We start from the raw sequence: 16,722 nt of genomic DNA, 5'->3' as shown, positions 1-16,722 counted from the left end.
CATGCATGGCACTTCTCGACTGTGTCTCCGAGGGACAGTTGAACGAGCGACTCATGAATGCTGCCGGGTCGGATGAGCCAATAACTCGAACGTGTTCGGTCAGTTTTTTGAGCAAGAATCACAGCGTTACCTTACCTTCACCATGATACGGACTCCAAGTTCTTATGGCAGAGCACGAGGAGTTTCCTTCAATATGATGATGAGAATGGAAACCAGAAGCACGACTAGGTCTTCGTAGTCCGAGATCATACTTATATATCAGTCACAGTAACGTAAGCATGAGACTTTTTGGTAGTACCGGTGAACCAGATGGCCGCGGCGAGGGAATCTGGGACGGAGGACTCAAAATATCTCTATAGATCTGGCAAAAGCGAAAGACCCCTAACGTCAGGGGCTGACCACTGAGCTCACTCAGGCCCCGCTGGGCGGGCCAGAGTGGGTGCGAGCTGGAATTGCCATAGCTTATGGTTAGAGCAATAGGAAAGGGCCCAGCAGAGAGAACAATCAGGATAACGAGCGCGGAGCCCACTTGGCAGGCGGCAGGAGCAGCGGGCAAGTGCTTGCTTGGTAGGCCAACAGCCCTGTGAACCGGGCGGGGCACTCGACGAAAGGGGGGCACGCTGAGCAAGTACGCAAAATTGGCCCTGCGGATCTTTCAAAAAGAAAAGCAAGGACCACTACGGGAGGTCGAACTACGGACCGGAGGTAGTAGAACGTGATTCGCACCGGTCAATATTGGATCAAACAATAGGGGACCCTAGCACTGACCTTTTTTTTTCAAGACAATAGGTACTGTTCCCTACCGAGACAAGGGACACTCTCAACGGATCCTCCACGCGCTTGGCATACCATAGTTCTTCCGTGCGTCTTTATCGTGGCGGAAATAGAACAAGAGGGAAAGACCCGGCCGACTCGCCCAGGGCTCGAGGGCGAGCCATACGAGAGTGAGTCGAATTCTGTTTACGTTCTCGGTTTGGGTTCGGGCCCCTCTCGATCTTTTGCGTATAAGGGAAGGGGGAAGGAGTCTAAATCTATGGACATTAATGAACCACCATTGATGGACGTTGCACATGACACGAGAAATTCGACTCGACGGTCCGGTGCTAATAGAAGTCGCTTCCTCTCCGTCTAGCGAAGGTGCCAGATCATTAAAGTAAAGTATCTATCAGCCTAGTGTACCAACCACGTGGTACGGCGGGCACTCAAAGACCTGGCGAATGAGGGCCCACCCCACCCAAGAGCGCTTATGTCATATGGGAACTCTCGGCTGGAAACAATCCTTGTGGTTTTTATATCCGGGTAGAATAATAAGAAAGAATCAATGTCCAGGTTGGTTGGTGAGCCTAGTGATAGGAGACTATCTAGCTTGGTTCGGAGAGCACTTGTTGGGTTTCAGATTCGTTTTTTGCTAAATGTTACGGCCTAAATGCTGAACTATTGACCCTACTTGTTCGGATGGGTGTTCACCCCAAAGTGTTCCCGAACTGCATGCATACATCCGTAAGTAACTTAGTGCAACATGGCAAATTTCATTGAGAGGAATCAGCAAAGAAAAGAAATCTTCTCCGGGTGACAGGGCCGCCCTGGCAGCGTGGCTTCTCTGCCGAGCAGGAAGCCACAAAAAGCATTGTGCTCTTGTAACTGATCTTTTAGTAGGCTAAGTTGCCGAATTCTGAAATCACTACAGGCACAGTGCAGGAAATTGTGGTCCTCAAAACAATGTGTCCCCATGATCATTTTACATCACGATATCTTTTTCTTCTAGTTATGCGTTTTCCTCTGCACTTTTCTTTGTATTTCATTTATGGAATCGTCCGGGCAAAAACGGGCAAGAATCTCTTCTGTCGTAGAGGCCTCGTCGAGTGCTTCCGCTACGCCAGGAGATGATGATCCAAGAAAAAACAAAGTGGGACGGAGAGACGCCGATGGAAAAGAGGAGTTGAGGTCAGAGCCATCCACAAGCCACACCCCGCCGAACCCTTTTCCTGAAGCACCATCTATTGATTTCTTAAGGAAACGCATTGAAACGGTTCTTAAGTCCTGTCGAAATAGGTACCCGGCGGATCGCCTATTACGCTCTACTTACTCGGATCTTCACCTTGAAACGGCGAGCGCGGAGAAACGGATCAAAATCGCCCAGGTCCTCGAAGATATGTCCAAGCGAAGCCAAGATTTTCGGAGTAACAAAAGGGAGCAGCCCCATACCGACTTGATTATTCAAATCTGCGATTGGGAGCAGGATCACCTACGAAAAAGAAATTCACTGGTGTAGGTTTCTCTGCAGAAACCGAGGCCCCTACTTTCCTTCTAAGGGTAAGTCGGGGGAAAGAAGAGCAGGAACGAGGGCTTCTTTCACTGTTTCCCTAAGTTCAAAAGTGAATGTGGAAACGCTGTCTATGGTCTGGTTGTAGCATCCCCTTTCTCAATTCCTTTCTGGTCAATAAGGATGGTTATAGCCAGCTTAGAAGGGAATTCTAAATGTAAGAAGTTGCTGGATGGTTTGCTCCAATGAAGAGGTACACCTAGGTAGGAGGGAGGGAGCTTTCCCACTTTGCAGACGAGTAGTTCTGCCGCTCCGCGTTGGATAGGAAAGGGGTGGAGAAGGTTCATTTATCAGGAATCTACTTGTTGCATAATGCACATGCCACAAACGATAAAGTGGAAGCACACTCAGATGAAGAGGATGGTGAATTGATCAATAATCCCATGTCTTTTTTTGCTGAGAAATCTTGGATCAAGACATACAAGGCAGCATTGGTCAAACATAGGACTACCTAGGCTAGGTCATTCATTGCTTGGTCCGCTATATTCGTTTTGTCTTCTAGTTCTCCACAGGGACTTCCTACTACTCCGCCGAATCTCTCATCTGAGAAAGTAGGTCACCTGGGTCGGGTAAAGCAGCGTAGATAAGGTGGAGTTTATGAACAAGTTGATGTCTACTAGGGCATTGACCGTACAAGCAGGTAAGTATAGGGCTCGGCTAGGAATTCGTTTATGCTTATATTTATAAGCTTTCTTCTCACTAGGTAGGGCGGGCAGTTGGTCTTATTGCCCTGCATCATATGAGAAGGAGTTCTTCCACGAAATAGAGGTCGTCTATGGTCTTTGTGGCATTGATGGATAGTACTGGTCTGTTGTCAACAAATAGACTGGCTAGGTCACAGTCTGCTAAGTCTACTAGTGGGATATGAATATGCATTAGTAGTAGTTATTGCTGCCGGATTGGTATTAACAGTTGGTCAAGTCTAACGTAACGTTTTTTAAGTAGAAGGATAGGGCATTAATTACCTGGGGTCGATAGGTACACCTTTATAATAAATTATTAGCACAAAGCTCTCATCTCACTTTTCATAGGTAGGCGAAAACTCTATAGTGATAGTTTAGTGTATATTGGCTTGGATTCTTTCTATTGTTATGGGAAAGGCATATCCCCACCCAGTTCTTCTTCGTCTTAATTAATAACTCCTTCCTGAACTTCAAAGTACGATAGAAACTTACTTATATCTCGTAGGAAAACTAGAGAATGAGCCATCTCCATCTCGTAGAGAAACTAGAGAGGTGCTGGGCGCAGCTGAAAGGAAATCCAAGAAGAGTCCATGAAAGGCTAGCACGATTAGGATCCTTTATAGGGTTTATCTCGGAAGAGAAGGCTATGAAGCGAACATCTCTTCTTTGGGAGAGAGGGGAAGATCTATGCAGGACACTTAACCCGTGCCGGAGGACTGCACACAGCTGGTACAACCTCGTGTGGTACATTTTACATGTTCTTACAAGTCCGATGGTACAGTTGACCTAGTATCGAATTATTATAGATTCTGTTGGCAGCCATTGCCCCCCTGCATGTCGTCTGACACGACCGAAACAAAACTTTACACCCCCTAGCAGCCCCCTGTCGGCATCGAAAACGGAGGGAAGTGCGCGTGCTGATGTTTAATCATGCGATGCCAATGATGTAAGCGCGGGCCCGCAGGTGCAGACAGGTTCGTCGGGGGCAAGCTTCAGAGGTGGGGGTACGATTGTGGAAGATCGCGTGAAGGCAGGGGTTGGAGATGTGATGCAAGGGTGCGCGGAATTGGGTGGAAGGACAGTCGTTAATGTGGAGTCAGGACGGGCGTGAGGCAAGAAGTGGAGGGAAGTGGGATCTAGATTAGAAGAGATAAATACGATATTCCTGATACCCGCGGACGATCCCTAGCCTAGCTTGGCAATCCCTTGAAAATGCAATGCATTTTCCCTTTAGATGAAATTGCTTTTTCGGTGGCAACTAAAAAAAAACTCTCAAATCAACTCACGCATATTCCCTTGCTTCTGTTAACTACGCATATCTCTTGTTTCTATACTTGCTAGCTAGCAACCTCTTATCACACAGAAAGCGTGACATGAATGCATACCCCCGTGTATACAACTCCTTACTATCTCTAATATACCGTGGCTTGTTCGGCGCATAGACCTATTATTATTATCGGTCAGGCTTTCCTTTTGGCAGGTGATTACTATATATAATATAGCGGGCTTTCCCTTATCCGTTCGCTTAGGTATCTGACTTTGTAGCGTAGTTCGCCGATTCCCGGGGCCGGCACGGCACAACCGGATCCCCATCCTTAGCCAAAGTCCGTACTTTACCCCGTTCCTGATCCCCAATGCCAGGGTGGAATAGTAGCCAGCCATGAGATCTATACTTTATCCATTGGTCAAGTAGCATAATTGTTTACCAGGTCTTTCTTCTTGGATAGATATGGCCCTACCTTCCTCTTGAGGAATCCGTTCATGATGCCCTGGCTACACTGACTGGACTATGCTGTGCGCTTTCGAGAAGATTCACACTACCGGTGAAAGGAAGCGGATAAGCTTATCACGAACGGCGCATCCTAGGACAGATAAATATGTATCATCCCTTTTGGAGATGACTACACTACCGGGGAAAGAATCCATAAAATACTAGTGTGTTCAATTGGAAGATCATAAGTAGGACGGATAATATCTAAAGACACCAGTCCATCCAATTCCCTAAACTTCAATCAAATCAAGAAGAAACTAAAGAAACCGCGGAAGAAAAGCAATGGTTGTTCGGGGATAGGTCCCGCAATGAAAGTATTAATAAATCTAAAGTAGATTGGCAAGAAAGAGCAGTTGGTCATCTCGGAAAGATAGATAAAGCTAAATCTAGGAAAGCAAGCTAGGAAACCCTAGATAGGAGCAATCCGTTCCACCACTCCTGAGAATTTAGGGCATAATCACCCGCGGAGCAACTGGGGTACTCAACACTGTAGTAGTACAATCGGTTGTCTTTCTCTAGCCAATAACACGGCAAGAGGTGGACGGCAATGAAGTTGAGGGTAATGACAACAAACTAAATCCCAACACTTAATGCAAACAGCTCTGAATGGTCTAAAGATACGAATTATTCGACCGAGATGGGTTTACCTCACTCGTTTGTAGAAACACTTTCGAAAGAACAGACAAGATCCACCAGATAAAAAATTGGTACGCCACGCATGGCTGCTCCGGCGAGCGACGGGGGCACGGGCGCGGTGTTTCTCGCAGTTGCTCGATGGCTAGGGGAACGGATAAATCCCCTTTCAAAATGACTTGATTATCCCTCGACTAGGAAACAAGAGTACTCTTTACCATAGGAAAGAAGCTAACTCTGAAAAAGAGAAATGGAATCATCGAGATAGGAGCTAGTTCCTGGATTGAGAGAGTTCTTCCTAATGCCTAAATTGGATGGTGGATCTTCAGCTTTAGCGAGTTCACTCGTAGAAATGTCCGTTTGATTGCTCCTCGGGTGCTTCCTTCTTTCAAATCTAGATTTCCTAGAATCATACCTTCGTCCATTCTTGGCAAGCCTTCTTCTCTGATGGTATAGATGAAGACACCGGATCCCCATCCTTAGCCAAACCTTCAATTCAAGCTAGGGCAACAAAGGTTTCATCAGAAAGGGATGGATGGCCTCCACTCACAGATCCACTTTCTTTCGGGGCCATCAATACAATAGAATAGTTCTGTTCTTTAGCCGACGTTTTTCCTTGCCGTCTATATCCAAGCGGTTCCCTTTGGCATATTTCACTTGCTTTGCTACTACGGTACCCGCATTCTTGAAAGAAAAAGGGATGGATAGTTGCCCTTAGGAGACAGATGGTGCCCATTTATCCATAGAATAGGTTCAAGAAGATGAGACGCATTGATGTTAATGAACTTGAGGTTGAAGTTCTAGTAAGCTTAAGCATAGGTTTAGGTGCACAAGTGGTATACCAAAATACTCGTTTAACTACTCCGCAATGGGACACCCTTCTCAAGGTGGGTCCCCTTTCGTACGACCTATTCTCTCTCTCTGAAAGTAGCAATAGAAGAAGGATAGCTTCATGAGTTCATTCTGACTCCTAGTTCGAAAGCTTTTCCTTCTGCTTGGGAACGATCTTATCCCGAGTCCTCTGTCGAGTGAAGGAATTGATGCCAATTCTACCGGGTCCGGTACCCACTTAACAACGGATTCCATTTCTCTTGACCGATGGCGTTCTCCCACTGACTTGCTAAGGAAGAGGCTAGTTCACGTGGACGCTGCCCTACGTGGTGTTGCTTGTTTTTAATGACTCTTAAAAGAGTTTACTAATGAATTCAAAAGGATTTAGGTATTTGACTAGCAGTCATCTTCATCAGGTCTAGATATTGCTGTGAATAAGTGTTCTTTCGCTTGAACCTATGGATTGGCTTAAGCAAGCATGGTATCTTTGGACCAGACCTCGAACATCTGCTTCTATAGGAGTTCATGTCTGTCAACATAACTAGTTTGATCCCCCTTCCTAAAGTATACATACAGCTCTTTTCTATTCTGATAATAAGTAAAGTGTCCCTCCTCCACCAGTCAATGAGCCTGCCTGAGAATCTACGCACTAAAGCCATACTGCAGGATTGCCCCCCATCATTCCAGCTTTAACTGCCTATTCGGCTTCAGCAGTGGGTTTCCAAAGGCGCTCTTCCCAGATAAAAACGGTTTTTATTCTATCCATAGGGACTTTTGCTCCAACTAGATTGAGCACGAAATCCAAGGACCTTGAGTGACCACAAAGCCGAAGGGCCAGAGCAAACGGATCAATCACTAGAGGCAGCTTTGTTTCTTGATAACAAAGATAGCCTGCCTTGACTTGAATTGAGATAAAGTAAAGGTAGTACATTGATATCGCTCCGCATTGAATTGAGAAAAGGCATTACCGGATTGTGGAGGATCAATAGACTCTGCCATCGATAGACAGAAAGACGCTTCAATTGCCCATTTCTCTCTGCTATTCTTCGCTTAGAAGGGCTTGACTTACTTAACTTACCGCTTTCCCGAAACTAGCTAAAAAAGGGTCAGGTATACCTGCCTGATGAGATAGGGTTTTTTCTAAAGCGGGAGCTGCTGTCGGTATGGGCAATTTCTTAAGTTCTTTGATTGATTCCGTCCCCGAGTGCTACCAAAGTTCCTCTAATTCCTCAGCCAGATATTTCCCTTGCCAGACTTTCCCGATAGCGGAATCGATAGATGTTACCACGGAGCGGTACCTAGCAACCTTCATTCCTGCTTTTCCGTCTTGCCTTTGCTACTTGAGAGAATGCCTTTGACCGAGCAGCTCTTCCACTCATTTTATTAGCAATCAAACCTCTTCCCTTCAACTCGTACCGAAGGCTATGTCCCAGTAAGCATTTCCTCTGTTTCCTTGTTTCCCACCTCTGACCTTCCGCTATGACATGACCAGTCCACTAATAAGTCAGGTATCTCTGAAAAGTAAGACCGTCCTCTTCCCTTCGTCAATAGAAGAACTACAACCATGCTTTCTTGAAATAGCAGTTATTGTCTTCCTGGTCAGCTTTCGACGAGTGACTCTTGGTTGCGGGGCCAGGGGGGCCTACTATCTACTTAACCGCTAGGCAAAGAGGGAGGAGCCAGGAAGCGGGCGTTTAGTGAGGAAGAGACAAAAAAGCATTTCGTCGATAAAGATGAGTGCTTTCGATCGGCTTGTTGCACTAAAGCTGCGAGGTTCTTTGATCGAATCAGCTCTTTGCGTTTACTTTCATACCATCCCACTCTCTTTCTTCTTTCGTTTTAAGAAAAAAAGAAGGAATTTTAAAATCCTTCTTATCCTTCTATACAATCCAATCATGCAGTCTAGCTCTACTTTACAACGATATATCTAGCTTTTAGTTTTGTTGAACTGCGCTTATCTCAGGAAATGAGGATAACTTAACGGAGCCCAAACTCATTTGAAATAGGTTTTCTAGCCTTTGGCTTAAATAAAAGATCCAGCTAACTTGTGAGATAGAGCTGCCTTCCTGGCTGGAACAGGATGGTACCTTATGACTTCAACTGGAAATGGCTTGCATGGATCCAAAAAAACAACTCAAACCAACTATTCAACAATTAGTGGGACCTAGAATGAAACTACCATTGTCTTCCCATACTCATCTACATCAACCACCGGCTACGGAGGGAGCTAGCCTGGAAAGAAAAGGAAATGAATGGAGGGTATAAGTATTTCACTGGTAAAATCCCTTCATTAAAGACACACTCAAAAATAGTTTGTTTCAAAGAAAAGGAAATACCACTGAAGAAGATCTTACTTTTTTGGCATTAACTGAAAGCCCAGACACTCTGTTAAAATGAGTCATGATACTAGTAAGCTCTTGGATAGAATTCAGATCACCACCGCTGAAAAAAAAAGATCATCTGCAAAGCACAGATGGTTGAGTCTGAGCCTCAACCAGCCTTTGTGAAAAAACTAGATTGCAGCTGATTTTTATGCTTAAAAGCCCTATATTAGAGTTACGACCGTCCACCAATAGAATAGAGACAGCGAAAGAAAGGGACAATATATTGGAATCTAAAGCCAGGGAGCTTCTAAATAGCCGGGGAATTAGCCTGGATGATGATGAAGACATCTCCCGGGCAGCAGAGCTTATTTTATATGGGAAAAGGCGCGATCAAGTCAACTATGCGATCCGGGCCTTAAACCGTGTAACCTCCAAAACCTGGAAGGACTTCCTGGATGAATTAAGAAAGTTGAGTGGGCCGTTTAGTTTATATAGATGAAATAGAATATATAAAAAGTTTGATCTATTCTGTTGAAATAGAATACCCTAAAAAAGTTTTCTAAATGTGGGCCACCATTTGTATTCCGACGAAATGCTATCACCCAGAAAACAGAGATTGAAAGGATAGTAGAGGAGCTGTTGCAAAATGCTGTAATCAGGCCCAGTACAAGCCCCAAAGCAGCTCTGGTGTTGAAGAAAGATGGAACCTGGAGAATGTGTTTCGACTATCGAAAACTAAATGCGCAACTATGTTTTCCAAATACCCCATTCCTATCATAGAAGACCGGCACTTTTGGATGAGGTGTGAACTAAGATAGATTTGAGGGCTGGTTATCACCAAATAAGAATGAAAGGAAGAGGATATCTACAAAACAGCCTGAAGGACCGGCTTTTTGAATTCAAGGTGATGCCCCGGCAACCTTTCAACAACTCATGAATAGTGTTTTTAAAGAGATATGTTGGAAAGGGGTATTGGTCTTTTTCGATGACATTCTAGTGTACAGTTCTACCATGGTGGAGCATCTCAAGTTGCTAGAGGAAGTGTTCCGGCAGAACAAACTTTTTGTGGGTGAGCCAAATTTCATAAAGGAAATACATTATTTATGAAATTGGGGTATCTACTGATACAAACAAGGTAGAGGGCATGACAGCTTGGCCAGAACCAGCCAATGTCAGAGAACTCCGAGGGTTGCAGGGGTTATTACAGGAGGTTTGTACCGGGGTATGGAGCTATCAGCAGGCCTTTAACTGAGTTGTTAAAGAAAGGTGTGGAGAAGAAGCCAGAAAAGCATTTCTCAAGCTCAAAAGTTCTATGGTATGGTGATGCCTTTGAACGTTGACTGGGAGAGCGGTTCGAAAGAGTTGGGACAGACTAGAAGCTTTGAAGTTTATGTTCTTTAAAAAGATAATAGCAATCTTGACTTACATCCGGTCAAGATCCCCGTGAAGGAATGCTGATTGAACATCGAGCTGATAAAGAGGGAGTACCATACCCAAGATACTCCATTAAAGGAAAGGTATGCTTGTTTGGTTTCTTTGGTCCGAGAACACACACCACAAACTCTCGCAGTTGATGAGGAAACTTTAGTCAAACTACATTTCAGTAATCCGTCTGGCCTTAACCTCTACGCAAGGAGATCTTACGTATAGACCCATGATTAGGTAACTACTTCTTCTTTTATTCGGAGTATCCAATGGAAAGTGGGCCTCTATCTACAGGTCATGGATACCTGGGCGCTAGAAAGGTTACCGAACCAGGGTTAAGTGAGGCTGTTCAAACTTCACGGCCTTCACTATCGGATGTATATGAGTAAAATCAGACATCAGTATCACAACCTACCGTTATCCAGATCTTTCGTTGATCCAGGCGATTTTGGGAAGGACTCAGCATTCTCCCACAAAAGGCCAGGCCTTGAGTTTCTAGCCGACTCATATAAGTCAGGGTGTCAATTTTTTTTAGGTGACGTATCTTTCTCTCTAATGTTCTCCGTGGTCTCAAAGGATGATCAGTCGGATAGCGACATTGGTAAATAAAAAGAAGAAGTTTACACGCCGGGTGCATACTTCAGTGCCACTAATTAGCGACTTTTTTTTGCCCTTTAGCTACACCATGTAGACCGGAGGATTACACAGAATCCCATTGGCGAGTTTCAGACAGCTAGGTTATTCAAGAAACTTGGAATACCAACTCCAATGCTTGGCTTGCTGAATCAGCATATGGATTACTTCATTGAATTTCTCGGCCCGAGCTCTTGTGATTGGTCCACTTGGCAGGTGGAGTGGATCCTTAGCAGGTTCATGTGTTCCTTGTTTACGTAGCTCTTCTGTTGGATCACGTAGCCCCTCCGTTGGATTACGTTGCTCTGCCCTTGGATTACTTGAGTCATTTCTGGGTTTACTTGGCTGCTCTGCAACATGTTGGTTACTTGATCCTTCGCTTTGTTTACTTGGGAGCCCAATACTTATTGGTTGGGAAAATTACCTTCAAAGGAAAATGCTCCTCCCACTGGACCGAAAAACCCATATATTCCCATGGGAATGGGTGGTGCTGAACAAGCAGGCAGGCCCAACGTTGTTTATCTTTACTGCAATCCTGGTTAGGTAAAAGGAATTCTGCAGCAGCGGGTACGTGATTAGTTACAACCAACGGAAAGACTTATTGAAATAATAGGGAATTTCCTCATCCAGTCTACTCCTAGGACTACATCATATGCTCCCAACTCCATGGCCAACAAATCAAACTTCAATCAATATCCTTGCATCTCCCACTGTACACCAGAACACATCCCATACAATCGGCCCGAAGAGCATCAATGAGCAGGCCTACTAAATAGGCATAGAGATACATTAGCCGAGTTTGCTTACAACAACAGCTATCACTCTAGCATCGGAATGGCACCTTTCGAAGCACTCTACGGGAACCTTTGTCGTACCCCGATTTGTTGGGGTTGGCACGTACCGACCGAGGGGGCCACAGAAGATGAAGGAGAGTGCCGAGAAGATTCCACTTATTCTAGATTAAAAGCAGTTCAGGACCAGGTACGCCGACCACGATATTTGGAGTTTGCAGTAGGTGATCATGCTTGACTTCGGCTTGAACCTACAAAGGGTGTGATGCGTTTTTGAGTGAAGGATTAGGTATAGCTGACCGATACATCAGACCTTTCTTGGCCCATATCCCCCTAGCCCTTACTCCCTTGTTTCGGTGGTTGGTCTCTACCTTTTTCTGTCTCTTGGCTAGTTTGTCTTCCTCTTCTTTTTGAGGGTAACGTAGTCAAAATCCTTTATTTCAGGGGATTTCCCTTTTCTTTCCAAATGAATTTATGCTTAGTCTAAAATTGGTAAATACCAAATAATAATATATATATTATTATTATTATTTGAAATATGTACCAGTTTCCTGAAACTAACAAATAGAGTTATAGCTTTGATTGACTTACTAGCTTACGGGAACGCTTTGAATCTCAACTTACTTTGAACGAGTGCTTCCCACATAGATTGCTGGAAAGAGGAGTGAGCCGGGGCAGAACTTGAAGCACGGGAGAAGGAAAAAGAAGTATACAAGGGGTGCGTAGTTGGTATATGTACGGTATAGACCTTTCTTTGTGAATAGCTAGTTCAGTTACAAGGGTGTATACAAAGGTCTGCTTATAGGTTGAAAAAGCCTGTAGAGATAGCCTAGATAGCCAAGAAGATATACATATTTCATAGAGCTAGCTAATAAAGCTTTTGTTAACTTCAAATAGGCTATTGAATGCAACGGCAAATAAAGAAGAAGAAAGTACCAGAGCTAAGAGCTAATATATTCCCAGTCTATGCATGGATAAAGGAATGATAAGAGCTATGAGAAGTTTATTAAACTACACTACGGCTAATATATATAAGGACAAATCAACTAGAAAAAACCGTTGCCAAAGAAACCATTTGTTTAAGCTTATTCGTTCGCGCTAGGCTAAAAAACTAGATAGAAGAACTAGAGGCCGCCAAGGTCTTCAACCATTAGCAGGTAGGATCCTTTGCTTACTACTTGAAGCAGAAACCTAGAAGAGGAATTCTTTCTATTCCAAAATCCATCTTCTTTCCGGTCCGCTTCATTCATTCCCTTACTAATAAATCCAATTCATCGCTAATGGCGAAACCAGCCTGTATGTACACCGCACAACTAACCGTTGCTTGGTAGGTTCGATCAGCTCTTCTCACCTTTCCGTCGACATCTACTAAGGCTTCAGCTTAAGTGGGTTCAGCCGCCCCAAATCTGACTCGATCCAGGGTTATATATCATAAAGGGCTTCGACAAGGGGTTTGATTCGTTCTTTGAGCAAAAAGATAAGGTCGGAATACCGGAGTTCTTTCTTTGCTTCCAAGAACATAGATTCCTTCTTCAACCCAGGTCATGACCGAGGGAGGGTATCTCACTCGCATATCTAGAGCCCAGCATCTCTCCTGAACGACACCTTCTGCAGACTCTACTGGTGGTATTTCCCGAGGCGAGGGTCAATATGTGCATTCATATCGGTCAGGAAACGACAATGACTCTTCTTCTTTCCGGGAAGCTATGGGCACCTCACAATTCTTATACGACATTAGTGGAAGCGAACATTCGTAGCATTCATTGTCACCGATCATTGACAAAAGAAGAAAAAGAAGCCGTACGACAACTTAAGGAATCTTTAGATTTGGCGGCTATAGACTCAAAGGGCACAGACAGGCTGCTGGTACTTTTTTTTTAGCTAACTAAAGTCCAACTTCCTTTGCCGAAAGAGGATGAAACGGATCAACCGATTCAACTTAGCATTACCCGACTCGTAACTTCAAGCACAACCATCCATCTCAATCCAAAATCTCCGATCGTCTGTGATCCAAACCCAAACTCTCCTCCGGTTTTGGATATATAGACAGTGCCTGCTCTCAAACCAACCAAGACAGCAGCAAGTTCCTATCAAGAACAAGATGACAGATCAATATGACCAATTTCTATAATATCTCGGGTGAATACGTGAAAAAGTGTTGCTTAGCTCAGTGAAATGGAATAAGGAAGAGAAAGTGTAGTGTGATAAGGGAAGATGCAAGTCAATTTTGAGGTTTTCAAGCAAGGGCTGAGATAGATATACAAACCAGAAGAATTCACATCAGAACCCTTTCCTGCTTCCCCTTTTTACCCATCGGACTCGACTCACATTTTGATCTCCTACGCTTGCTTTCACAGTCCCCCTATGAGCAGCCCGGAATCAATGAAGGAGTTCATTCAGCACCGAGCCGAGCGAGCGTAGATTCAATATGTTGATTGTACCGAACGAAGGATTTGCCTTATCACGAAAGCCACATTCGTTTCGTTTGAGGAAGTCACACGTCCTGTTCCCTATAAATAAGGAGATTCATTCTTTTTTTTTCAGAAATCCCCTCTTCTTCCTCCTCAAGCCCCTATCACAAGACCAAGCGGATCTCATCCTGCAGAAGTCTCAGAGCGGATCTATCTAATGGCATGGCTGGCTGTCGGATGTGATCTATTCTCGTGTCATGTCGCTTTCTTTCTTCTCCCTCCATTTTCTTCACTACTACCGCTTCTACACATAAATCAAAGAAGCATTGTGGAATAGTGGCATTTCGTTAATGGCTAAAATGTTCTTAGTGAAAGGGTTGCCGCAAAACCGGCAAACTCAGAGCGGTCTCTGAAAGTGAATAGGAGCATAGCGGCATCATCCAAGCCAAACACGTCTCCTAAGTCAAGGGTCTTCTCGCGCAAATAAGATCAAAAACATAACAACTGATTTCGCTTAATGCATGTCACCCGCCCGCTCTCAATACAGCAAGTGACTCTCTCTCACAAGACAGAGAAAGATTACCGATTCATCCAATCCAATTTGATCAGAAGTGAGTTCATTGTTGTTGTATAGCGAAACCTTTCCTTGACAAAACCATTCTCAGCTAATAGAAGCCGAGCTATCTATCCAGATCAGGGTTGAACGAAGCGAATGGAAAAGCCAAAGAAAACTTAAATCCATTGCGATTAGAAACCAGTGACTCTACAGCCAGGGCTCGATGGCGATGTAAGATAGAAAGTATGGGGAGTTAGGGCTTCGGTTTCCTCTGTAGCCAGTTTCAATTCCAAATCATTTGCCGACATGCGGACTCACTTCTCTTTAATGGGATGACTTTTATTATCCAAGTTGTCTATTTACGTGGGTGAATCAAGTACAACAAGTCAGGTCAGAGCTTGTGGTAGAAGATTGGGCTCTGCTACGCAGATCCACTCAACTAGGAAAGAAGTACGCATTGCTGACTGACTGTTTGAACGATCCTAGTTACTAGTAGCTAATCAAGTCAGAGTAGGGTGGCCGAGAAGCTTCTTGCCGGTGCCCCCAAAAGCAAAGCACAGACTCTACTCACCCACGCGTTTTCCACCTACGGAGGGAGAAATCATCAAAATATCCTCATCCCCTGAAAGGGAACCCGAAAACAGGACGAGAGTGGATAGGGTGACTAAGGAGGCCGTAAAAATTAGTAGTGCATTTTTGAAAGATAAGATTACAAAAAGGCGAGAGCAGCATAATTGTTAGTTAGGGGTAAGAGGGGACGGGCCCGTATAGAAAGTCAATCCTTCTTTTTCCGATATGCCGCTCCGCAAGCAAGGAGTGCCACGCACGAGCGGAGCGAAAACTAAGCAAGGGGAATTCCGTCATTCCATGGAAAGCATGCGAAATCCTTTGATTGTTTATAGAATCAAAATAACTATATAGTCTTTCTTGTTCCACTTGCAAGGCAAGGAAAATAAAATGTCAGTTTCGTTATTACAACCTTATTTTTTTATGTCAAAGACAAAAAGCTACGCGCAAATTCTCATTGGATCTCGGTTGTTCTTAACAGCGATGGCTATTCATTTAAGTCTTCGGGTAGCACCACCAGATCTTCAACAAGGTGGAAATTCTCGTATTTCGTATGTACATGTTCCTGCGGCTCGGATGAGTATAGTTATTTATATCGCGACAGCTATAAACAGTTCCTTGTTCCCATTAACAAAACATCCCCTTTTTCTTCGCTCTTCCGGAACCAGTACAGAAATTGGTGCTTTTTCTACTTTGTTTACGTTAGTGACTGGGGGGTTTCGGGGAAGGCCTATGTGGGGTACCTTTCGGGTGTGGGATGCTCGTTTAACTTCTGTATTCATCTTGTTCCTTATTTACCTGGGTGCACTGTGTTTTCAAAAGCTTCCTGTCGAACCGGCTCCTATTTCAATCCGTGCTGGACCGATCGATATACCAATAATAAAGTCTCCAGTCAACTGGTGGAATACATCGCATCAACCTGGGAGCATTAGCCGATCTGGTACATCAATACATGTTCCTATGCCCATTCCAATCTTGTCTAACTTTGCTAACTTCCCCTTCTCTACCCGTATCTTGTTCGTTCTGGAAACACGTCTTCCTATTCCATCTTTTCCCGAATCTCCCTTAACGGAAGAAATAGAAGCTCGAGAAGGAATACCACTAAAAACCTAGTTCGCTCTCAAATAAAAACCTAGTTCACTCGCTAAAGCATCCATGGCTGAATGGTGAAAGCGCCCACCAACCTAGAATGGCAAAATGGGTCAAAAAGTAGGTTCGATTCCTGCCGGATGCACTGCCTCTTAAAGACAGAAACAGAGGAGGGAAAGAAGGTAGTATAGGGAACTTGCTTTTGGATTCTTATCGAAAGTGAATCCCTCTAACACTTCTGTTAGTGTTTTATGAGAAAATCTTTTATAGACACAACAAGTGTGAAAATCCTTAGTCACTAGGCAAGAAAGCTCGATGGGAACAAAAAGGATACAATTAGTTCATAATCAAAAAAATGTACAATTTCAAAGGAAAGAAGGAATGGCAAGTTTCCCTCCATTGAACATCAATCAATCTAGAAATAGGTAAAGGAAGGCGTATCACAGGGGTATTTTGCTTTTTTCTATTCACTTCCGTGGGGTTCTAAATTGAAAACATGAACACAAACGAAATCGTATTGAAATTACATAAAAAAAGAAAAGGGAGGAGTAGCTCTTGGTTTAAAGAAAAGGGAGGAGATGGATCGAATTCAGTCTTTTTCCTTTCTTTGATGATCTTCCACACATCTATTTGAATTCCCTGCGAGTGAAGGATTTCTTGTATGGAGAAAAACCTCTTGAGCGCT

At 44.1% G+C, this 16,722-nt stretch overlaps 1 protein-coding gene across 1 annotated transcript; it reads left to right on the top strand.

Moving 5' to 3' along the window:
- Positions 1–14,719: 14,719 nt before the first annotated feature.
- Positions 14,720–16,085, top strand: LOC119341064 (putative cytochrome c biosynthesis ccmC-like mitochondrial protein). The gene has a single exon (XM_037612962.1). The coding sequence runs from the start codon at positions 15,339–15,341 to the stop codon at positions 16,059–16,061; it is 723 nt and encodes a 240-aa protein (XP_037468859.1). The 5' UTR covers positions 14,720–15,338; the 3' UTR covers positions 16,062–16,085.
- Positions 16,086–16,722: the final 637 nt, after the last annotated feature.

The sequence above is a fragment of the Triticum dicoccoides genome, chromosome 7B (assembly GCF_002162155.2).
Source record: "Triticum dicoccoides isolate Atlit2015 ecotype Zavitan chromosome 7B, WEW_v2.0, whole genome shotgun sequence".
Taxonomy (NCBI): domain Eukaryota; kingdom Viridiplantae; phylum Streptophyta; class Magnoliopsida; order Poales; family Poaceae; genus Triticum; species Triticum dicoccoides.
This window is presented reverse-complemented; position numbering and strand designations above follow the sequence as displayed.

What these genes read in the sequence shown, in the direction of transcription:
- LOC119341064 (XM_037612962.1), top strand. Translation starts at nt 15,339, where the DNA reads ATGTCAGTTTCGTTATTACAACCTTATTTTTTTATGTCAAAGACAAAA.